This window comes from Mobula hypostoma, chromosome 1 (assembly GCF_963921235.1).
Source record: "Mobula hypostoma chromosome 1, sMobHyp1.1, whole genome shotgun sequence".
NCBI classification, from domain to species: Eukaryota; Metazoa; Chordata; class Chondrichthyes; order Myliobatiformes; family Myliobatidae; genus Mobula; species Mobula hypostoma.
Window position 1 is genome coordinate 243,502,044 of NC_086097.1, and position 25,330 is coordinate 243,527,373.

Sequence of the window (25,330 nt, forward strand, 5' to 3'; positions counted from 1 at the left end):
GGTCAGGAGTCATGTCTCTCAGTGGGAGAGCATTTTCGAGATAGTGATCACAATTCACAATTCTATCTCCTTTATCATAGCATTGGAGAGGGATAGGAACAGACAAGTTAGGGAAACATTTAATTGGAGTAAGGGGAAGTATGAGGATATCAGGCAAGAAGTTGGAAGCATAAATTGGAAACAGATGTTCTCAGGGAAACGTATGGAAGAAATGTGGCAAATGTTCAGGGGATATTTGCATGTGGTTCTGCGTAGGTACATTCCAGTGAGGTAGGGAAAGGACGGTAGGGCATAGGAACCATGGTGTACAAAGGCTGTTGTAAATCTAGTCAAGATGAAAAAAAGAGCTTACAAAACGTTTCAAAAACTAGGTAATGATAGAGATCTAGAAGATTATAAGGCTAGTAGGAAGGAGTTTAAGAATGAAATTAGGAGAACCAGAAGGGGCTTTGGCAGACAGGATTAAGGAAGACCCCAAGGCATTCTAAAAGTATGTGAAGAGCAAAAGGATAAGATGTGAGAGAATAGGACCAATCAAATGTGATAGTGAAAAAGTGTGTATGGAACCGGAGGAAATGAGAGAGGTACTTAATGAATACTTTGCTTCAGTATTCACTGTGGAAGAGGATCTTGGCGATTGTAAGGATGACTTACAGCCAACTGAAAAGCTTGTGCATGTAGATATTAAAGAAGAGGATGTGCTGGAGCTTTCAGAAAGCATCAAGTTGGATCAGTCATCAGGACCGGATGGGATGTACCCCAGGCTACTGTGGGAAGCGAGGGAGGAGATTGCTGAGCCTTTAGCGATGACCTTTGCATCATCAATGAGGACAGGAGAGGTTACGGAGGATTGGAGGGTTGCGTATGTTGTTCCCTTATTCAAGAAAGGGAGTAAAGATACTCAGGAAATTATAGACCAGTGAGTCTTACTTCAGTGGTTGGTGAGTTGATAGAGAAGATCCTGAGAGGCAGGATTTATGAACATTTGGAGAGGCATAAAATGATTAGGAATAGTCAGCATGGCTTGGCAAAGGCAGGTCGTGCCTTACGAGCCTGATTGAAATTTTTGAGGATGTGACTAAACATATTGATGAAGGAAGAGCAGTAGATGTAGTGTATATGGATTTCATCAAAGCATTTGATAAGATACCCCATGCAAGGCTTATTGAGAAAGTAAGGAGGCATGGGATCCAAGGGGACATTGCTTTGTGGATCCAGAACTGATTTGCCCACAGAAAACAAAGAGTGGTTGTAGACAGGTCATATTCTGCATTGAGTGGTGTGCCTCAGGGATCTGTTCTGGGACCCCTACTCTTAGTGATTTTCATAAATGACCTGGATGAGGAAGTGGAGGGATGGGTTAGTAAGTTTGTTGATGACACAAAGGTTGGGGGTGTTGTGGATAGTGTGGAGGGCTGTCAGAGGTTACAGTGGGACATTGATAGGATGCAAAACTGGGCTGAGAAGTGACAGATGGAGTTCAACCCAGAGAAGTTTGAGGTGGTTCATTTTGGTAGGTCAAATATGACGGCAGAATATAGCATTAATGGTAAGACTCTTGGCAGAGTGAAGGATCAGAGGGATCTGGGGGTCTGAGTCCATAGGACACTCAAAGCTGCTGCGCAGGTTAACTCTGTGGTTAAGAAGGCATACGGTGCATTGGCCTTCATCAATCATGGGATTAAGTTTAAGAGCCGAGAGGTAATGTTGCAGCTATATAGGACCATGGTCAGACCCCACTTGGGGTATTGTGCTCAGTTCTGGTCACGTCACTACAGGAAGGATGTGGAAACTATAGAAAGCGTGCCGAGGAGATTTACAATGATGTTTTCTGGATTGGGGAGTATGCCTTATGAGAATAGGTTGCGTGAACTCGGACTTTTCTCCTTGGAGAGACGGAGGATGAGAGATGACCTGATAGAGGTGTACAAGATGATGAGAGGCATTGATCGTGTGGATAGTCAGTGGCATTTTCCCAGGGCTGAAATGGCTGCCACAAGAGGGCACAGGTTTAAGGTACTGGGGAGTCAGTACAGAGGAGATGTCAGGGGTCAATTTTTTTATGCAGAGAGTGGTGAGTGCGTGGAATGAGCTGCTGGCGGTGGTGGTGGAGGCAGAAACGAGACAGTCTTTTAAGAGACTCCTGGATGGACACATGGAGCTTGGAAAAATAAAGGGCTATGGGTAAAGCCTAGGTAACTTCTAAGGTAAGGACATGGTCAGCACAGCTTTGTGGGCTGAAGGGCCTGTATTGTGGTTAAAGTTTATAAAAGTTAACTTGCAGCTAGAGTCAGTGGTCAGGAAGGCAAATGCAGTGTTGGCACTCATTTCAAGAGTTCCAGAATACAAGAGCAGGGATGTGATGCTGAGGCTTTATAAGGCACTGGTGAGGCTTCACCTTGAGTATTGTGAACTGTTTTGGGCTCCTCATCTAAGAAAAGATATGCCAGCATTGGAGAGGGTTCAGAGGAGGTTCACAAGGATAATTCTGGGAATGAAAGGGTTTTCAAATGAGGAACATTTGATAGCTCTGTGCCTGTACTCACTGGAACTTAGAAGGCTGAGGGGGGATCTTATTGAAACCTTCCAAATACTGAAAGACCTAGACAGAGTAGATGTGGAAAGGATGTTTCCCATGGTGGGGGAAGTCTGGGACAAGAGGGCACAGCCTCACAATAGAGGGGTGTACATTTAAAACAGAGATGCAGGACAATTTCTTTAGCCAGAGGTTGGTAAATTTGTGTAATTTGTTACCACAGGCAGCTGTGGAGGCCATGTCGTTGGGGTTTTTAAGGCAGAGCTTGATAGGTTCTTGATTGGACACAGCAGCAAAGGTTACAGGGAGAAAGCCGGGGAGTGGGGCTGAGGAGGGGGAAAAAGGATCAGCCTTGATTGAATGGCAGAACAGACTTGACGGGCCAAATGGCCTAATTCTGCTCCTATATCTTCTGGTCTTATGGTGATTGCGTTCAACAGTGGGGAGGGCTATACCTATGATGGACTGGGCCATTTCCACTACTTTTTGTTGGATTTTCCACTCAAGACCATTGGTGTGTCCATACCAGGCTGCAACACAGCCAGTCAATATAGCCTCCACCACACATCTATAGCCGTTTGTCAGTGTCTATATGTCATGCCAACTCTTCACAAACTCCTAAGGAATTAAGGGCACTGCCATGCTTTCTTTGTAATTGCACTTACATACTGGGCCCAGGAGTGATTCTCCAAAATGATAACACGGAGGAATTTAAAGTTGCTGACCCTCTCCACATCTGATCCCAATGAGAACTGGCTCATGGGCCTCCGGCTTCCTCCTCCAAAGTCAGTAATTTGCTTCTTGGTCTTACTGACATTGAGTAAGAGCTTGTTGTTGTGGCACCACTCAGCCAGGTTGTCAATCTCCCTCCTGTATGCTGATTTGCCGCCACCTTCGATTCGACCTCCGACCTCGGTTGTCATCAGCAAACTTGAATATGGCATTGGAAGTTCTGCTGATCTGCAGGAGGATCCTGTCAAATATAGAATTGGAGTTACGCTGAGCCACACAGTCATCAGCGTCAAGCGCGTAGGGCGGGGTGAGCATCAGCCCTGCGGTACACCTTTGCTGATGAAGATCGGGGAGGAGACGTTGTTCGGTTTGGCAACAGCAATGAAAATCAATGAAAAACAATGAGCAGTGACTGGACTGTTGGAGCATCAGACAAAATGGTCATTTTTCTCATCGCTTGCTACCAACTTAAAGTTTATCGGTATTTAACTGGAAAAATTGCAATGCATTTTCAATATTTTTTAATTGTATTTAGAGATACAGTGCGGAACCAGCCCTTCTGGCACATGGAGCCCAGCAATCCACCTATTTAACCCGAGTCTAATCATGGGACAATTAACAATGACCAATTAACCCTCTAGCTGGCATGTCTTTGGACTGTTGGGAGGAAACCGGAGCACCCAGATCTGTTATAGCATCAGGATAACTGTGGCATCCCGGTGAAGCATCAATCAGGGGCCAATCTCCAGCATCTGCAGAATGCACTGTGTTCAGCTGTTTATATATTGTCTTCCAACTCAGAACATCCCAGAGTTCTTCAATGACCAATGTTAAAGCAGACATATGGGTATATTATAAGGAAATTCAGTTTAGTTAATTAGTGCACCATGAGGTATCACACGCAGTACCATGCTATATGACCATTTAAGCTTTTAATGATTTTGCCTGGAGAATAAATATGTAGGATATCAGGGAGGAACTCTCTTCTCAGGTTTAGAAGTTTTTGCATCCAGGTGGCGTTCTACAATGACAAACTGCTCACCAGCAACTTAACCAGGCAACCGTCCCACTGTCTGAAACTTTAAAACCACGAGCATATGGTCCACAATATCAATCGCCTTCACACCGCTGTCCCAGCACGACTGTCTCGGCAGGGCTTCCACCTCGGCAGCCTTGTTCTTTCTCAACACACTGGACTTCCTCTTAAACCTCTCTGAGGTATCTGCCTCCATCATCCCAGCTGTGTGTTTGAGGCACTCACCACTCTCAACCTACCTCTGACATTCTCCTAAACTCTCCTCCACTCACCCGAAAACAATGTCCTCCAGTATTGGCCATTTGAGCCCCAGGAAATCGGCACAGCGTGGCTGTCCACTCTATCTAGGTCACTTATCACTTTGTGCACCTCTCATCCTCCTTCACTTGCGTCATTTTTAAAACTTAATTTATTTTATTTTGGGATACAGCTCGGTAACAAGCCTTTCCGTCCCACAAGCCAGCCCCGCCCAGTCGCACCCATGACCATCTAACCGGTACGTCTTTGAAATGTGGGAGGAAAACGGTAAACCAGGAGGAAACACGTGCGATGATGGGGAGAACATACAACCTCCTTACAGACATTGGTGGCAATTAAACCTATGTTGCTGGCGCTGTTATACCGTTACCTAACCATTGGCTACCTTAATTTTGTATTCCATCTTTATCTTCTTAATTAATTTTTTAGTTGCCTTCTGTTGTTTTTAAAAAGCTTCCCAATCCTCTAACTTCCTGCTAATTTTTGCTCCATTATATGCCCTCTCTTTGGCTTTCATGTTGGTTCTGACTTCCCTTGTTAGCCATCTTTCTTTTAGAATATGTCTTCCTATTTGGGATGTATATATCCTGTTCCTTCCAAGTTGCTTTCAGAAATTCCAGCCGTTGCTCCTCTACCATCACCTCTGGCACCTTGCTCGTTTTCAACACTTTGCACTTCCTCTGCATCAGATGAGTCACCTGGACCAAATGGTGCACCCCCCCCAGAGTTCTGAAAGAGATTGCTGAAGAGATAGTGGAGGCATTATTAATGATCTTTTGAGTATCACTAGATCCTGGAATGGATCGGGAATACAGAAAAATGGCAAATGTCACTCCATTCTTTAAGAAGGGAGAGAGGCAGAAGACAGGAAATTACAGCAACACACGCAAAATGCTGGAGGAATTCAGCAGGCCAGGCAGCACCTATGGAAAAAAGTACAGTTGATGTTTCGGGCCGAAGACTGGAGAGAAAAAGCTGAGGTGTAGATTTAAAAGGTGCGGGGAGGGGAGAGAGAAACACCAGGTGATAGGTGAAACCTAGAGGGGGAAGGATGAAGTAAAGAGCTGGGAAGTTGATTGGTGAAAGAGACGGAAGGCCATGGAAGAAAGAAAGAGGGAAAGGAGCACCAGAGGGAGGTGATGGGTGGGCAAGGAGGTAACATGAAAGAAGGACAAGGGGAAGGTGAAGGGCATTACGGGAAGTTTGTAAAACCAATATTCATGCCAACAGGTTGGAAGCGACCCAAACAGAATATAAGGTGCTGTTCCTCCAACCTAATTGTGGCCACATCACGACAGTGGAGGAGGCCATAGATGGACATATTGGAATGGGAAGGCGTAGAGGAATTAAAATGGGTGGCTACTGGGAGATCCCCCACTTTCTGGCAGACAAAGCATAGGTGTTTGACAAAGCAGTCTCTCAATCTACGTCACGACTCACGGATACACAGGAGGCCACAGCAGGAGCACTGAACTATAACTGAATAGAACTATAGGCCAGTTTGCCTGATCTCAGAAGATGTTGGAGTCGATTATTCAGGATGAGGTCTCAGCGTACTTGGAGGCACATGATAAAATAGGCAGTAGTCGGCATGGTTCGCTCAAGGGAAAATCTTGCCTGACAAATTCAAAAACATAGCAACATAGAAAAACGACAACACAATACAGGCCCTTCGGCCCACAATGCTGTGCCGAACATGTACTTACTGTAGAAAATTACCTAGGGTTACACATAGCCCTCTATTTTTCTGAGCTCCATGTACCTATCTAGGAGTCTCTTAAAAGACCCATTGTATCCGCCTCCACCACCATTGCCGGCAGTTCATTCCACGCACTCACCACTCTCTGCATAAAAAACTTAACCCCAACATTTCCTCTGTACCTACTTTAAGCATCTTAAAACTGTGTCCTTTCGTGCTAACCATTTCAGCCCTGGGAAAAAGCCTCTGACTATCCACACGATCAATGCCTCTGTGAGGTCACCTCTCATCCTCTGTCACTCCAAGGAGAAAAGGCCAAGTTCGCTCAACCTATTCTCATAAGGCATGCTCCCCAATCCAGGCAACATCCTTGTAAGCAACACAGACAAAAAAATGCTGGTGAACACAGCAGGCCAGGCAGCATCCATAGGAAGAGGTACAGTCGCCATTTCGGGCTGAGACCCTTCATCAGGGACTAACTGAAAGAAGAGATGCACCTCTTCTTTCAGTTAGTCCTGATGAAGGGTCTTGACCCGAAACGGTGACTGTACTTCTTCCTAGAGATGCTGCCTGGCCTGCTGTGTTCACCAGCATTTTTTGTGTGTGTTGCTTGAATTTCCAGCATCTGCAGATTTCCTCTTGTTTGCATTTTAAACATCCTTGTAAATCTCCTCTATGCCCTTTCTATACCTTCCACACCCTTCCTGTAGTAAGGTGACCAGAACTGTGCACAGTACTCCAAGTAGGGTCTCACCAAGGTCCTATATAGCTGTAGCATTACCTCTCGGCTCTTAAACTCAATCCCATGGTTGATGAAGGCCAATACACCATATGCCTTCTTAACCACAGAGTCTACCTGCACAGCAGCTTTGAGTGTCCATAGGACTCGGACCCCAAGATCCCTTTGATCCTCCACACTGCCAAGAGTCTTACTATTAATACTATATTGTGCCATCTTATTTGACCTACCAGAATGAAGCACCTCACACTTATGAGTTGAACTCCATCTGCTAATTCTCAGCCCAGTTTTGCATCCTATTGATGTCCTGCTATAACCTCTGACAGCACTTCACACTATCCAAAACACCCCCAACCTTTGTGTCATCAGCAAATTTACTAACACATCCCTCCACTTCCTCATCCAGGTCATTTATAAAAATCACAAAGAAAAGGGATCCCAGAACAGATCCCTGAAGCACACCACTGGTTAACGACCTCCATGCAGAATATGACCTGTCTGCAACCCTCTGTGAGCAAGCCAATTCTGGATCCACAAAGCAATGTCCCCTTGGATCCCATGCCTCCTTACTTTCTCAGAAAGCCTTGCATGGGCTACCTTATCAAATGCCTTGCTGAAATCCACATACACATCTACTACTATAGCTTTATCAATGTGTTTACTCACACCCTTAAAAAATTCAATCAGGCTCATAAGGCGACCTGCCTTTGACAAAGCCATGCTGACTATTCCTAATCATATCATGCCTCTCCAAATGTTCATAAATCCTGCCTCTCAGGATCTTTTCCATCAATGTACCAACCACTGTCGTAAGACTCACTGGTCTGTAATTTTCTGGGTTATTTCAACTCCCTTTCTTGAATAAGGGAATAATATCTGCAACCCTCCAATCCTCCGGAACCTCTCCCGTCCCCATTGATGATGTAAAAATCATTGCCAGAGGCTCAGCAATCTCCTCCCTCGCCTCCCACAGTAACCTGGGGTACATCTCGTCCTGTCCCGGAGACTTATCCAACTTTATGCTTTCCATAAGTTCCAGCACATCCTCTTTCTTAATGTCTATATGCTCAAGCTTCTCAATCCGCTGTAAATCATCCCTACAATCACCAAGATCTTTTTCTGTAGTGAATACTGTAGCATTCATTAAAAAGGGCCACTTTTCAACATAATTGTATAAGGGCTAAGAGAGTTGTAAAAGAGCGCCTGAAGGCTTTATGTGTCAATGCAAGGAGCATTCATAATAAGGTGGATGAATTGAAAGTGCAGATTGTTATTAATGATTATGATATAGTTGGGATCACAGAGACATGGCTCCAGGGTGACCAGGGATGGGAGCTCAACGTTCAGGGATATTCAATATTCAGGAGGGATAGACATGAAGGAAGGGGAGGTGGGGTGGCGTTGCTGGTTAAAGAAGAGATTAACGCAATAGAAAGGAAAGACATAAGCCGGGAAGATGTGGAATCGATATGGGTAGAGCTGCGTAACACTAAGGGGCAGAAGACGCTGGTGGGAGTTGTGTACAGGCCACCTAACAGTAGTAGTGAGGTTGGAGATGGTATTAAACAGGAAATTAGAAATGTGTGCAATAAAGGAACAGCAGTTATAATGGGTGACTTCAATCTACATGTAGACTGGGTGAACCAAATTGGTAAAGGTGCTGAGGAAGAGGATTTCTTGGAATGTATGCGGGATGGTTTTTTGAACCAACATGTCGAGGAACCAACTAGAGAGCAGGCTATTCTGGACTGGGTTTTGAGCAATGAGGAAGGGTTAATTAGCGATCTTGTCGTGAGAGGCCCCTTGGGTAAGAGTGACCATAATATGGTGGAATTCTTCATTAATATGGAGAGTGAGATAGTTAATTCAGAAACAAAGGTTCTGAACTTAAAGAGGGGTAACTTTGAAGGTATGAGACGTGAATTAGCTAAGATAGACTGGCAAATGACACTTAAAGGATTGACGGTGGATATGCAATGGCAAGCATTTAAAGGTTGCATGGATGAACTACAACAATTGTTCATCCCAGTTTGGCAAAAGAATAAATCAAGGAAGGTAGTGCACCCGTGGCTGACAAGAGAAATTAGGGATAGTATCAATTCCAAAGAAGTAGCATACAAATTAGCCAGAGAAAGTGGCTCACCTGAGGACTGGGAGAAATTCAGAGTTCAGCAGAGGAGGACAAAGGGCTTAATTAGGAAGGGGAAAAAAGATTATGAGAGAAAACTGGCGGGGAACATAAAAATGGACTGTAAAAGCTTTTATAGATATGTAAAAAGGAAAAGACTGGTAAAGACAAATATAGGTCCCCTGCAGACAGAAACAGGTGAATTGATTATGGGGAGCAAGGACATGGCAGACCAATTGAATAATTACTTTGGTTCTGTCTTCACTAAGGAGGACATAAATAATCTTCCAGAAATAGTAAGGGACAGAGGGTCCAGTGAGATGGAGGAACTGAGTGAAATATATGTTAGTAGGGAAGTGGTGTTAGGTAAATTGAAGGGATTGAAGGCAGATAAATCCCCAGGGCCAGATGGTCTGCATCCCAGAGTGCTTAAGGAAGTAGCCCAAGAAATAGTGGATGCATTAGTGACAATTTTTCAAAACTCGTTAGATTCTGGACTAGTTCCTGAGGATTGGAGGGTGGCTAATGTAACCCCACTTTTTAAAAAAGGAGGGAGAGAGAAACCGTGGAATTATAGACCGGTTAGCCTAACGTCGGTGGTGGGGAAACTGCTGGAGTCAGTTATCAAGGATGTGATAACAGCACATTTGGAAAGCGGTGAAATGCTCGGACAAAGTCAGCATGGATTTGTGAAAGGAAAATCATGTCTGACGAATCTCATAGAATTTTTTGAGGATGTAACTAGTAGAGTGGATAGGGGAGAACCAGTGGATGTGGTATATTTGGATTTTCAAAAGGCTTTTGACAAGGTCCCACACAGGAGATTAGTGTGCAAACTTAAAGCACACGGTATTGGGGGTAAGGTATTGGTGTGGGTGGAGAATTGGTTAGCAGACAGGAAGCAAAGAGTGGGAATAAACGGGACCTTTTCAGAATGGCAGGCGGTGACTAGTGGGGTACCGCAAGGCTCAGTGCTGGGACCCCAGTTGTTTACAATATATATTAATGACTTGGATGAGGGAATTAAATGCAGCATCTCCAAGTTTGTGGATGACACGAAGCTGGGTGGCAGTGTTAGCAGTGAGGAGGATGCTAAGAGGATGCAGGGTGACTTGGATAGGTTGGGTGAGTGGGCAAACTCATGGCAGATGCAATTTAATGTGGATAAATGTAAAGTTATCCACTTTGGTGGCAAAAATAGGAAAACAGATTATTATCTGAATGGTGGCCGATTAGGAAAAGGGGAGGTGCAACGAGACCTGGGTGTCATTATACACCAGTCATTGAAAGTGGGCATGCAGGTACAGCAGGCGGTGAAAAAGGCGAATGGTATGCTGGCATTTATAGCGAGAGGATTCCAGTACAGGAGCAGGGAGGTACTACTGCAGTTGTACAAGGCCTTGGTGAGACCACACCTGGAGTATTGTGTGCAGTTTTGGTCCCCTAATCTGAGGAAAGACATCTTTGCCATAGAGGGAGTACAAAGAAGGTTCGCCAGATTGATTCCTGGGATGGCAGGACTTTCATATGAAGAAAGACTGGATGAACTGGGCTTGTACTCGTTGGAATTTAGAAGATTGAGGGGGGATCTGATTGAAACGTATAAGATCCTAAAGGGATTGGACAGGCTAGATGCAGGAAGATTGTTCCCGATGTTGGGGAAGTCCAGAACGAGGGGTCACAGTTTGAGGATAGAGGGGAAGCCTTTTAGGACCGAGATTAGGAAAAACTTCTTCACACAGAGAGTGGTGAATCTGTGGAATTCTCTGCCACAGGAAACTGTTGAGGCCAGTTCATTGGCTATGTTTAAGAGGGAGTTAGATATGGCCCTTGTGGCTACAGGGGTCAGGGGGTATGGAGGGAAGGCTGGGGCGGGGTTCTGAGTTGGATGATCAGCCATGATCATAATAAATGGCAGTGCAGGCTCGAAGGGCCAAATGGCCTACTCCTGCACCTATTTTCTATGTTTCTATGTTTCTATGTTTACCTCTGCAATCTCCTCGGGTTCCATACACACTTTTCCACTGTTACACTTTGTTGGAATTCTTTGAAAAAGTAACAAACGGGACAGACAAAGGAGAATCGGTTTATATTGTGTACTTGGATTTTCAGAAGGCCTTTGACAATGTGGTACACATGTGGCAGTTTAACAAGCTACGAGCCCGTGGTATTACAGGGATGATTCAAGCATGAATAAAGCAGTGGCTGATGGGCAGGAGGCAAAGAGTAGGAATAAAGGGAGCCTTTTCTGACTGGCTGCCAGTGACTAGTGGTGTTCCACAGGGGTCTGTGTTGGGACCAATTCTTTGTATGTTACATGTCAATGATTTGAGTGATGGAATTGAAGGGAGTGTTGCAAATTTTGCAGACGATATGAAGATAGTTGGAGGTGTAGGTAGTTTTGAAGAAGTAGAGAGGCCGCAGAAGGACTTAGACAGATTAGGAGAATGGGCAAGAATGTGGCCGATGGAATTAGTGTTGGGAAGTGTATGGTCATGCACTTTGGTAGAAGAAGTGAAAAGGTTGACTATTTTCTAAATAGAAAATAGAAAAAACTGAGACACAGAAAGTCTTGGGAGTCCTCGTGCAGGGTTCCCTGAAGGTTAACTTCCAGATTGAGTCTGTGGTGAGGAAGGCAAGTGCAATGTTAGTATTTATTTCAACAAGACTAGGACATAAAAGCAAGGATGTAATGTTGAGACTTTATAAAGAACTGGCGAAGCTAAACTTGAAACATTGGAAGCCGTTTTGGGCCCCTTATCTTAGAAAGAATGCGCTGGAACTGGAGAGTGTTCAAAGGGGTTTCACAAAAATGATCCCAGGAATAAAAGGCTTGTCATATGAAGAACATATGATTGCTCTGGGCCTGTATTCACTGGAATTCAGAAGAATCAAGGTGACCTAAATGAAACCTATCAAATGGTGAAAGGCCTTGACAGAGAGCATGTAGAGAGGATGTTTCCTATGGCGAGAGAGTCTCAGACCAGACACTATATTCTCAGAATAGAGAGGTGTCCTTTTAGAATGCAAATGAGGAATAATTTCTTTAGCAAGAGGGTGGAATTCGTTGCCACAGGCAGTTGTGGAATCCAAGACTTTACGTATACTTAAGACAGAGGTTGATAGATTTTTGATTGATCAGGGCACGAAGGGATACAGGGAGAAGGCAGCAGATTGGGACTGAGAGGAAAAAATGTATCAGCCGTGATGAAATGGCAGAGAAGATTCAATGGGCCAAATGGCTTAATTCTGTTCCTATATCTTATGGTCTATATACGTGGATTGCATTTTTTCCTTTTTAAAAATAGAGATACTTTAACTTAGCAGCCAACGACTGGAAAAGTGACATTTTTGGCTGACGTGTGGCAGTTCAGTGTTTGCTCGTGGTTTTTTAAAATTCAATTACTGACAGCACACGAAGAACTTCCCATTCGGATGCTTACTATTATGTAGCTATGGAAACTGTCGCCATTAATTCACCCTTATCCGCCTTTTGGACTAATTCCACCACTTGGCGTGGCACTCAGCAGTTCCCAGTTCTGCTGGATTTGAGATGAAATGAGAATGAAGTAACGATGAGTGACAAACACAAAAGGTTGGAGAGGCAGGTCAAGGTGTATCTATGGAGAAGAATAAACAGTCCGTATTTTGGGCTGAGCCCTGATGAATGATAATCTGCTAAATTCCTCCAGCATTTTGTGTATATAAATAGCTAATTTCTCTATTTCTTCAGTATAATTTGAAAACAATTATATTTTCCCCTTAGGAGTCGGACAGTTTATTGGCTCAAGCACGTACTGTCAGATTTGCTAAAGTTCCCCTTCACAGTGTTGCTTCATTGTTTTTTTCTGGAATCGGCTATTTAAAAATAAGTGAAGATCAATCCAGTTACAAACAAACGAACGAGGAAACACAGTACCAAAAATTAGGGTAATTCTCAGAATTTAGAAGGTATCTTTATTTGGTTTGGTGGGGTTTGCAAATTATGCAGGAGCTTTTCAACCATTGAAGTCAGACCACTTAGTCTTATCTGTGGATCATTCTACCTCAGTAACAATGTGGAGGAGGCCGCCTATGGTGCTCCCTTTGCAGCCTCCTTTACATCGGTGAGACCTGTCGTAAATTGGGAGACTGCTTCATCAAGCACCTCCGCTCCTGCCACCAAAGGCAGAGCTTTATAATTTTTGAAAAACATTTTAATTCCGATTCCCATTCCTTTTCTGACATGTGGTCTATGGTCCCTTTTTGGGCCAAGATCAGGCCACCCTCAGGATGGAGGAGCAACGTCTTATATTCCATCTGGGTGGCCTCCATCCTGATGACATGAATATCAGTTTCTCGTTCTGATTAAAAAAAAAACCCTCCCCTTCCCTCTTCTTCTATTTCCCACTCTGTCCTCTTACCTCTTCTCATCTGCATACCGTCTCCTCCTGGGTCCCCTCCTCTGTCCCTTTTTCCTGTGGTCCACTCTCCTCTCCTATCAGATTCCTTCTTCTCCAGGCCTTTGCCTTTCCCACCCATCTGGCTTCACCTGTCACCTTCTTGCTGTCCTCCTCCCCTTCCCCATACCTTTTTATTCTGGCGTCTTCCTCCTCCCTTTCCAGGGAGCAAACTATTGCCATTTCAGACCAGGACCCTTCAGCAGTTGTGATGAAGGGTCTCGACCCAAACCATCGACTATTAATTCCTTATCAAAGATGTTGCCTGACTGGCTGAGTTCCTCCAGCATTTTGTGTGTGTTGCTCTGGATTTCCAGCCTCTGCAGTCTTCCTTGTGCTAACAATTTTCAAATGCTTATTTCCTTGGTAATTCATTGCTCAATTCTGGAGAAGTAATTTGTTTGGTTCATGGGAGCCGCTGTTCAAGATGGTGAGCCTGTCGTCTGGGACTGGGTGAGTCGTCGTCAAGCCATGAGGGCAGTGGTCAAGGGGGAAGCTCAGGGAAAGACCGATTTGGGTTCCCGCAGCTGGTAGTGGTCAGAGGACAAGCCCATTACTTAGGGAGTGGCTGAGAGAGTCCAGAGATTCTCAGAGAAGCCAAGAAGGAGGTTAATAAGCTAGGATTTTCTGAGATGGAGGGCAGAGATTAGCAAATTTGCAGATGACACAAAGGCAGTGTGAAATGTGAACAGGATGTTATGAGAATGCAGGGTGACTTGGACAGGTTGGGTGAGTGGGCAGATGCAGTTTAATGTGGATAAATGTGAGGTTATCCACTTTAGTGGTGAGAACAGGAAGGCAGATTACTATCTGAATGGTGTCAAGTTAGGAAAAGGGGAAGTACAACGAGATCTGGGTGTCCTTTTTCATCAGTCACTGAAAGAAAGCATGCAGGTACAGCAGGCAGCGAAGAAAGCTAATGACATGTTGGCCTTCATAACAAGGGAATTTGAGTATAAGAGCAAAGAGGTCCTTCTGCAGTTGTACAGGGCCCTGGTGAGACCACACCTGGGGTACCGTGTACAGTTTTGGTCTCCAAATTTGAGGAAGGACATTCTTGCTATTGACAGAGTGCAGCGTAAGTTCACAAGGTTAATTCCCGGGATGGCGGGAATGTCATATGTTGAAAGATTGGAGCGACTGGGCTTGTATACACTGGAATTTAGAAGGATGAGAGGGGATCTGATTGAAACATATAAGATTATTAAGGGATTGGACGCGCTAGAGGCGGGAAACACGTTCCCAATGTTGGGGGGTCCAGAACCAGAGGCCATAGTTTAAGAATAAGGGGTAGACAATTTAGAACGGAGTTGAGGAAAAACTTTTTCACACAGAGGGTTGTGGTTCTGTGAAATGCTCTGCCTCAGAAGGCAGTGGAGGCCAATTCTCTGGATTCTTTCAAGAAAGAGTTAAATAGAGCTCTTAAAGATAGCGGAGTGAAGAGATATGGGGCGAAGGCAGGAAAAGGGTACTGATTGTGGATGATCAGCCATGATCACAGTGAATGGCGGTGCTGGCTCAAAGGGATGAATGGCCTACTCCTGCACCTATTGTCTGCTGTCTATTGAGATCGTGAAAGAGGCTGAGATGAAAGCGAGAGAATCTTAGATAAGGGACTCCTGTCAGGAGTTTGTACGTTCTCCCCATGGCTGCATGGGTTTCATTCAGGTCCACTGGTTTCCTCCTACATTCCAAAGACATACAGGTTAGTAGTTTAATTGGTCACAGGGCTGTAACTCGGGGATGGGGGCTGGAAAAGTCTGTTACTGTTCTGCACCTCGAAATAATAAACATATGGCAGAAGTGCAGGAGGATGAGAGGCTTGAAAAAATGGACAGTTAATGGCAGACCGTGTCTAACAAGCCTGATAGAGTTCTTTGAGGAGGTAACCAGGCATATAGATGAGGGTAGTGCAGTGGATGTGATCTATATGGATTTTAGTAAGGCATTTGACAAGGTTCCACACGATAGGCTTAATCAGAAAGTTAGAAGGCATGGGATCCAGGGAAGTTTGGCCAGGTGGATTCAGAATTGGCTTGCCTGCAGAAGGCAGAGGGTGGTGGTGGAGGGAGTACATTCAGATTGGAGGATTGTAACTAGTGGTGTCCCACAAGGATCTGATCTGGGACCTCTACTTTTCGTGATTTTTATTAACGACCTGGATGTGGGGGTAGAAAGGTGGGTTGGCAAGTTTGCAGACGACACAAAGGTTGGTGGTGTTGTAGATAGTGTAGAGGATTGTCAAAGATTGCAGAGAGACATTGATAGGATGCAGAAGTGGGCTGAGAAGTGGCAGATGGAGTTCAACCCAGAGAAGTGTGAGGTGGTACACTTTGGAAGGACAAACTCCAAGGCAGAGTACAAAGTAAATGGCAGGATACTTGGTAGTGTGGAGGAGCAGAGGGATCTCGGGGTACATGTCCACAGATCCCTGAAAATTGCCCCACAGGTGGATAGAGTAGTTAAGAAAGCTTATGGGGTGTTAGCTTTCATAAGTCAAGGGATAGAGTTTAAGAGTTGCGATGTAATGATGCAGCTCTATAAAACTCTGGTTAGGTCACACTTGGATTACTGTGTCCAGTTCTGGTCACCTCACTGTAGGAAGGATGTGGAAGCATTGGAAAGGGTACAGAGGAGATTTACCAGGATGCTGCCTGGTTTAGAAAGTATGCATTATGATCAGAGATTAACAGAGCTAGGGCTTTACTCTTTGGAGAGAAGGAGGATGAGAGGAGACATGATAGAGGTTTACAAGATAATAAGAGGAATAGATAGAGTGGATAGCCAGTGCCTCTTCCCCAGGGCACCACTGCTCAATATAAGAGGACATGGCTTTAAGGTAAGGGGTGGGAAGTTCAAGGGGGATATTAGAGGAAGGTTTTTTACTCAGAGAGTGGTTGGTGCGTGGAATGCACTCCCTGAGTCAGTGGTGGAGGCAGATACACTAGTGAAGTTTAAGAGACTACTAGACAGGTATATGGAGGAATTTAAGGTGGGGGCTTATATGGGAGGCAGGGTTTGAGGGTCGGCACAACATTGTGGGCCGAAGGGCCTGTACTGTGCTGTACTATTCTATGTTCTATGTTAAGGTAGTGCCTGTTTCCCAGGGTGGCAATGGCCAACACCAGAGGACATCTTTTGCAGGTAAGTAGGGGATGTCAGAAGTAATTATTTTACACAGAGAGTGGTGGGTGCCTACAACACACTGCTTGGGGTAGTAGTTGAGACTGAAACATTAGGGACACTTTCTTAGACAGGCACACACATGAAAGAAAACTGGAGGGCCATGGGCTGTGTGGGAGGGATGGATTACATTGGTAATGGAGTAGGTTATAGGGTCAGCACAACATCATGGGCTGAAGGGCCTGCACTGTGCAACCATGTTCTATGTGTAACATGCTAGTTAAGATTTTTTACTGCTATGTTGTTCTGAAAGAGCAGTCTGTTCTGTTTTTAGCATGTTTGGGTTTGAGTTAAGGATAAAGGGCTATGTTGTTCAACTTAGGAATGTAGTGTCATCCAATCAGGATGGTGGAATTGGGAGAGCTTTCTAGAGAATGCTGGACGGAGAAGTTTTTATGACGGACACTGGTGTGAGTCGAGGTCATTTTTTGGCGGGAGCTGGGAGAAGACAGGAGGGAAGATGGCTGACGGTGCTGTCACTGTTGCACAAGGTTGTTTGTGCAGATGAAAGTAGCTTCAAAGGGGAAGGGCCCATACTCCCATGGGGGAGCTAATTTGTTCAAGATGGATTTCAAGTGACAGTTGGAAGGTGGTGTGTGCTTTTATGCAGACCGTGGGTCCACCGCGCAAGTTAAAGACAACTTCAAGCTGAGCTCCAACTTATGTGTATCTTTGGACTGGGTTAACTGTCATGGGTCCTTTTTACTTTTTTTCTTTTCATTTTCCTACTCACTCTCTGAATAAGCAGAAATTTGTAAATATACTTTCTTTATAATTGTATGTAGTGTATAATCCAGTGGTTTAAAACTCCTTCAGGTCACTGATGAGTTCAAAACTTGAAACTGGAATAAACACAAGATACTCTGCAGATGCTGGAAATTCAGAGCAACACACACAAAACGCTGGAGGAACTCAGCAAGTCAGGCAGTACTTACATAGTATTCGCACAGATCAGGTTCGAGTGGTCAAGACATCTTAACTTCCCAGTTTTGGTGGGACCCAAGACACACCGATCCTAGATTACAGAGTATGCGAAAGCTGGTTTTCTCATCACTGAGTCCAGTGGCTGTTGGCAAGGTGCTAACGAGCTGCATCTTTAAAGATGCCCAGTAAAAAATGATTTCATATGTCTTATGTTTATTTTGGAAAAATGGAATCTTCCATAATACAGCTTTCCTACCACACAGCTTAGCAGTGTCAGACAAGCTCTTTGTTACTGATGGTTTCAAACGCCTTCAGGTCACTGAAGAGTTCAAAACTTGAATCTGGAATAACCACAAGAGAGTCTGCTGATGCTAGAAATCTTGAGCAACACACAGAAAATGCTGGAGGAGCGTAGCAAGACAGGCAGCATCTTTGGAGAGGAATAATTAGTTAACATTTAGGGCCAGGACCCTTCGTCAGCACTGGAAAGGAAGGAAGAATAAGGTTAGGGGAGGAGAAGGAGAACAAAGACTTCTTTGGGTCTGGGATAACTCTCCTCGCATTATCACAACTACCTTCTCTTTTTGCCAGGTGTGATTCCTACCACTGAAGCAGTTTTCCTTGATGTCCTTTGATCAGGGCTCTATGATGTTATGTTGGGTCAAGTGCTCTCTTGATATCAGTGACAGTTACTCCAATCTCACCTCTGGAGTCCAGCTCATTGGTGTCTATTTGGACCAAGGCTGAGGTCTCAGGTCATTTAGTCCTGATAGATTATAGGGTGCTTCTAAATAACCCTGGCATTGAAAACTCTTACACTTTGCTGATAATTTAAGAGTAGACCGATATGGCAGTAATTTGTCAATATGGATTTTCCTGGGTTTTTTGTAAACAGGATATAGCTGGAAACATTTCTGCAATGTCATTAGCTCTCTCTCTCTCTCTCTCTATGTCTCTCTCTTTTGCTCATCATGCTGCTGGCATTCAGGGCAACAATGAAGGTCCTCCATCTCTGGTGGTGTTCACAGTACTTTCCATGTGCCAGTAGTTTCCTCTCAGTTTTCACTACTGTCAGTCACGCAAGTCCCGGGCGGAGACTCAGGAATACCATTGCACTCAGATGTAGAAGGATTCTTCATTGCCGTTTCCGTAACAATTTTGTTTTACCAGTCAGGGTTGTTAGCCCTGAGCTGAACCCCTGAACCTGGAGGATCGGTGGACCTCTCTTAATCTGGCCACTGACCTGTTTGGCATGATGACCCTACCGAGAGGCAAAGCATAAAGCCCTTATCCCAGCCAACATGGCTCTCTGAGTTCTTAAGGCATGCAGGCCTCCAAACCATGACAAGGCTGTGGTTCCCATGGAGGGATCGCATTAGCATCCAATATCATTAAATAAGAACAGAAGACACCAACGCAGAATTGGGCCATTTGATCCATTGAGCCTTTTCCACCATTCCATTGTGGCTGATTTATTATCCCTCTTATTTCACGCAGAGGGCTGTGGTTCTGTGGAATGCTCTGCCTCAGAAGGCAGTGGAGGCCAATTCTCTGGATTCTTTCAAAAAAGAGTTAGACAGAGCTCTTAAAGATAGCAGAGTGAAGGGATATGGGGAGAAGGCAGGAAAAGGGTACTGATTGTGGATGATCAGCCATGATCACAGTGAATAGTGGTGCTGACTCGAAGGGCTGAATGGCCTACTCCTGCACCTATTGTCTATTGTCTATTATTCTCCTGCCTTCTCCCCATAACCTTTGACACTATTTACTATCAAAAAACCTAACGACCTCTACTTTAAATATACCCAGTGACTTAATCTCCACAGCCATCAGTGGCAATGAATTGCACAGGTTCACCACACTCTGGCTAAAAAAATCTCTCTTCACCTCAGTTCTAAAGGAATGTCTTTGTATTCTGAGGCTTTGGCCTCTGGTCCTAAACTGCCCCACGATTAGAAACGTCCGCTCCACATCACTATCTAAGCTTTTCACTGTCCAGTAGGTTTCAGTTAGATCCTCCCTCATTCTTCAAGGACTCCAGTGAGTAGAGGCCCAGAGCCATCAAGTGCGTCTCTTACCTTAACCCTTTCATTCTAAGGATCATTCTCATAAACCTTCTTCGGGTGTCTAATTATAGGATGATACGTAACTTCTTATGAGTAGAATATTAATTGTTATATAGAAGACAGCCAGCATCCCGAACATCCTCTCTTTTCACTGCTGCCATTGGGAAAGAGGTACAGAAGCCTTAGGTCCCACACCTCCAGGTTCTGGAAACAGTCATTACCCAAAAACCATCAGGCTCCTGAACCAACGTGGATAAGTTCACTCACCTCTATTCTGAAATGATTCCACAACATACAGGTTCACTTTTAAAGACTCATGTTCTCAGTATTATTTATTTTTTACTTGCACATTGGTTGCTTGTCCGTCTTTGTTTACTGTATGTATAGTTACATAGAACATAGAAATCTACAGCATATTACAGACCCTTCAGCCCACAATGTTGTGCCGACCATGTAACTTAATCTAGAAACTGCCTAGAATTACCCTAGCGCATAACCCTCTAAGCTCCATGTACCTATCCAAGAGTTTCTTAAAAGACCCTATTGTATCCGTCTCCACCACCTTCACTGTCAGTGCATTCCACACACCCACCAATCTCTGTGTGAAAAACTTATCCTTGACATCCCCTTGGTACCTATTTCCAAGCACCTTAAAACTATGCTCCCTCGTGTGAACCATTTCAGTCCTGGGAAAAAGCATCTGGCTATCCACACGATCAATGCTTTTTATCATCTGAGATACCTCAATCAGGTCACCTCTCATCCTCTGTCGCTCCAAGGAGAAAAGGCCAAGTTCACCCAACCTATTCTCATAATGTACATTCTCCAATCCAGGCAACATCCTTGTAAATCTCCTTTTCATAAATTCTATCGCATTTCATTATTTTTTTGTACATGCCTGCAAAAAATGAATGAGGAAAGAGGTTCTTCTGAAGGAATTTGAGCAGCTAGGGACTAAACTAAAAAGCAGAACCAAAAAGGTAGTAATCTCTAGGTTATGACCTGAGCCACATGCAACTTGGGTCAAGAAGCTTAGAGAGTTAAATGTGTGGATCGAGGATTGTTGTTGGAGAAATGGTTTTGAATACATGGGAAATTTTCACCGGTATTGGGGAAGGAGGGAGCTGTACCAATGGGACTGGCTCTACCTGAACTGTGATGGGACCTGGATCCTGGTGAATCACATAACTAGCACTTTGCATAGGGCTTTAAATGAAATAGTAGGGGGGTGGATTCAACAAATTGGAGAAGTACGGATGAAGTAAAAATAAAAAGTATGGATAAAGATAAAGAAAAAGCAAAAGATAAGAAAGAGAAAAGTAAGAGTGGAGTGAAGAAAAGAGTAAGAGATTGCAAGTTTTTAAAAACAAAATGAGTGTAAGGGCACTTTATTTGAATGCCCATAGTATTCGAAAAAAAGGTCAGTGAACTTGTGGCAAATCAGTACAAAGAGATATGATTTAGTAGCCATTACAGAAACGTGGTTGCAGGGTGGAGAGGATTGGGAATTAAATATCCAAGGATATCAGGCAATACGGAAGGATAGGCAGGAAGGTAAGGGAGGTGGGGTAGCGCTCTTAATTAAAGATGAGATCAGGGAGATAGTGAGAGATGATATAAGATCTAAGGAGCAGAATGGTGAATCCATCTGGGTAGAGATTAGGAATAGTAAAGGGAAAAAATCACCGGTGGGAGTTGTCTATCAACCACCGAATAATAACTTTACAGTGGCACAGGCAATAAACAGAGAAATATCTGAGGCATGTAAGAATGGAACAACAGTTATCATGGGGGATTTTCACATGCACATAGATTGGGTGAATCAAGTTGGTCGAGGAAGTCTTGAGAAGGACTTCATAGAATGCATCCATGATAGCTTTCTTGAACAGCGTGTTACTGAACCTAAAACGAATGTGCTATCTTAGATCTGGTCCTGTGCAATGAGACAGGTAAAATTAGTGATCCTGTAGTTAGGGATCCTCTTGGAAAGAGTGATCACAGTACGATTGAATTTCTCATACAAATGGAGTCTTCAAGGGTCTTCAAGTGAGTGGGCAAGGGTCTGGCAGATGGAGTACAATGTTGGTAAATACGAGGTCATCCACTTTGGAAGGCAAAATAAAAGAGCAAATTATTATTTAAATGGTAAAAAGAATTGCAGCACGCTGCTGTGCAGAGGGACTTGGGAGTGCTTGTGTATAATCACAAAAGGTTGGTTTGCAGGTGCAGCAGGCTGTCAAGAAGGCAAATGGACTGTTGGCCTTCATTGCTAGAGGGATTGAATTTAACAACACTGAGGTTATGCTGCAACTGTACAGGGTACTGGTGAGGCCGTATCTGGAGTACTTGGTCTCCTTACTTGAGGAAGGATATGCTGGCTTTGGAGGCAGTGCAGAGGAGGTTCACCAGGTTGATTCCAGAGATGAAGGCGTTAGACTATGAGGAGAGATTGATTCACCTGGGACTGTACTCACTGGAATTCAGAAGAATGAGAGGAGATCTCATAGAAATATATAAAAATTATGAAAGGGATAGATAAGATAGAGGCAGGAAAGTTGTTTCCACTGGTAGGTGAGACTAGAACTAAGGGACATAGCCTCAAGATTCAGGGGAGTAGATTTAGGACGGAGATGAGGAGGAACTGCTGTTTTCAGAGAGTGGTGAATCTGGAATTCTCTGCCCAATGAAGCAGTGAAGGCTACCCCAGTAGATATATTTAAGACAAGGTTGGATGGATTTTTGCATGGTAGGGGATTTAAGGGTTATGGGGAAAAAGCACATAGGTGGTGATGAATCCAGGGCCAGATCAGCCATGATCTTATTGAATGGCAGGGCAGGCTCGACGAGTCAGGTGGCCTACTCCTGCTCCTATTTCTTATGTCTTATGTTAATGAATCTCAAGATTATATATGACAGCATATATGTACTTTGATAACAAATTTAACAAATCTTTGAATTTTTCTTCTTAATCCAGAGGTAAGTTTTTGGGTCTGTTCAATAATTGCAACATTCCTCCTCATTGCCAAAAGCCCTGTCTCTTTTATGTTTCCAAGTACATATTTTAAGAGACAGCAATGTTGAATTTGCACAATCCTTTCAGACAAAGCATTCCAGATCATAGCAATAATTATCCCCTTCACTAGATTGGTTCTTTTGCTGTGGTTCAGAGTTCTGAATCACCAAACAATCACCCACTGTTGACAGATGGTTGACAATTAAAATAAACCTTTTGCTTCATTCATTCTGAAGTGATCGCAGATGTCAAAGAAACCGAGGAGAAATTCTACCTGATTGTGAAGGAAGTGAAGAACTACAATTCTGCGCTTGTGCACTGCAAGGACAGGGGAGGTTCACTGGCAATGCCAAAAGATGAAGAAACAAACTCCTTGCTTGCGGCCTACGTGAATAAAACTGGCTTATCTCGGGTGTTTATTGGTGTGAATGATCTGGAAAAGGAAAGGCAGTTCATGTACACTGACTCTACCCCACTACAGAATTACAGTCACTGGAGACCAGGTGAACCCAACAATGCGTTTGGCGGTGAAGACTGTGTAGAAATGGTAAGTGATGGGGGTTGGAACGATGTTGAGTGTCACCTCTCAATATACTTTGTCTGTGAATTTTTAAAGAAGACTTCATAATCTAATCTACATGTTTTCTATATAATAATAAGAAATTATTAAGAAATTCTCCCTGTATATTCATATATTTGGTATGTAGTGAGTTTCATAATTAATAACATATTAATTGTATATCCTACCCACCTACTCCCTGTTAAGCCACTGGTGTTTAGGCCAGCAAGGAAGGACCTCCATCTCTGGTGGTGTTCATTGTGTCAGTAGCTCGATTTTCACTACTGTCAGTCATGCAGGTCCCAGGTGGAGACTCAGGAATACCATCGCACTCAGATGTAGAAAGATTCTTCATTGCTGTTTCTATAACAATTTTGTTTGACCAGTCAGGGTTGTTAACCCTGAGCTGAACCTCTGAACCTGGAGGGCCAGTAGACCACTCTTAGTCTGGCATCTGCCACTTGCTCTGTCTGGCATGGGCGACCCCACCAAGAGCCAAATGATAAAGCCCTGACTCCAGCAAATATAACTCTCCGAGTTACTCAGCCTCCAAGGCATGACAAGGTTGTGGTCTTCCTGGAGGACCAATTTTATGCCAACTCCTAAATTTATTTGCACAGATCCTCAATTTAAAAGTCAAATACCATAGAAAACAGTGTTGATAAAAATATATTCTGATCTAAAACGTTCATGCTTCAGACATTTTGTATTAGGATGCTTTGCAACTTAATAAAAAATAATCAAATATTCAATTCTCACAAAGAAAATCATCTTTATTTGTCACGTAGAACATAGAATAGTACAACACAGTACAGGCCCTTCGGCCCACAATGTTGGCCCAACCCTCAAACCCTGCCTCCCATATAACCCCCCACTTTAAATTCCTCCATATACCTAAACATCGAAACGTACAGTGAAGTGCATTGTTTATGTCAATAACTAACACAGACTGAGGATGTACTGGGTGCAACCTGCAAGTGTCACCATGCTTCCGACACCAACATAGTGTGCCCTCAGCTCACTAACTCCCGGCTGTGCATCTTTGGAGTGAGTGGGAGGAAATTGAGGCACCCAGAGCAAGTCCACATGGCCAGAAAGAGAACGCACAGTTGCCATAGAGACAGCAGTAGGAAGTGATCCCTAATCTTACAGCTGCCATTGCGAAGTCTTGCACTAACAGCTATGCTTCTGTGCTGCCCGCTAGAAAGTCAAATATCGGTAGGAAACAGCAAAGAAAAATGCACGTACTGATCTGGAATTTGGTTGTTTTGGACATTTTGTATTAGGATACTTTTCAACTTAATAAAAAATAATCAAATATTTAATTCTTGCAATGGTCCTTGTAATGTGGTCTATTCTATCATTACCTTAATGAGTACAGAGCTTTTAGTACCATTGGTATAATCTTTATTATGGTTTAATCAGTGATGCAGGCCGAGACCCTCCGCCTGAAACGTCAACTGTACAATCTTCCTAGAGATGCTGCCTGGCCTGCTGCGTTCACCGGCAACTTTGATGTGTGTTGCTTGAATTTCCAGCATCTGCAGAATTCCTGTTGTTTGTGTGTTCAAATTTTATTATCCCACTTTCAAATGTCTTACTAGCTCTTCTTTCAGTTAGTCCTGATGAAGGGTCTCGGCCCAAAACGTCGACGGTACCTCTTCCTAGAGATGCTGCCTGGCCTGCTGCATTCACCAGAAACTTTCATGTATGTTGCTCCAAATTTTATTTATTTATTTATTGAGATGCAGCACGGAATAAGCCCCTCTGGCTATTAGAGCTGCATCGCCCAGCAATCCCTCCATTTAATCCAAGCCTAGTCGTGGAACAATTTACAATGACTATTTAACCTACCAGCAGGTAGGCCTTTGGGACTGTGGGAGGAAACGGGAGCACCCGGAGGAAACCCACGCGGTTATGGGGAGATTATACAAATTCCTTACAGGCAGCAGTGGGAAATAAACCTGGGTCACTGGGTTTGGTACTGTAAAGCATTGTGCTAACCGCTATGGCTACTG

General features: G+C 44.0%; 1 protein-coding gene across 1 annotated transcript in view; it reads left to right on the top strand.

Annotated features, from left to right (window-relative positions):
• Nucleotides 1–24,592, top strand: part of LOC134343579 (collectin-10-like) — a 134,881-nt gene extending 110,289 nt beyond the window's left edge. Inside the window, exon 7 of the mRNA XM_063042332.1 lies at nucleotides 22,990–24,592. Within this exon, the coding sequence (XP_062898402.1) occupies nucleotides 22,990–23,381 (392 nt within the window). The 3' untranslated portion in view covers nucleotides 23,382–24,592. The remainder of the gene's footprint in view (nucleotides 1–22,989) is intronic.
• The last annotated feature ends 738 nt before the right edge of the window (nucleotides 24,593–25,330 follow it).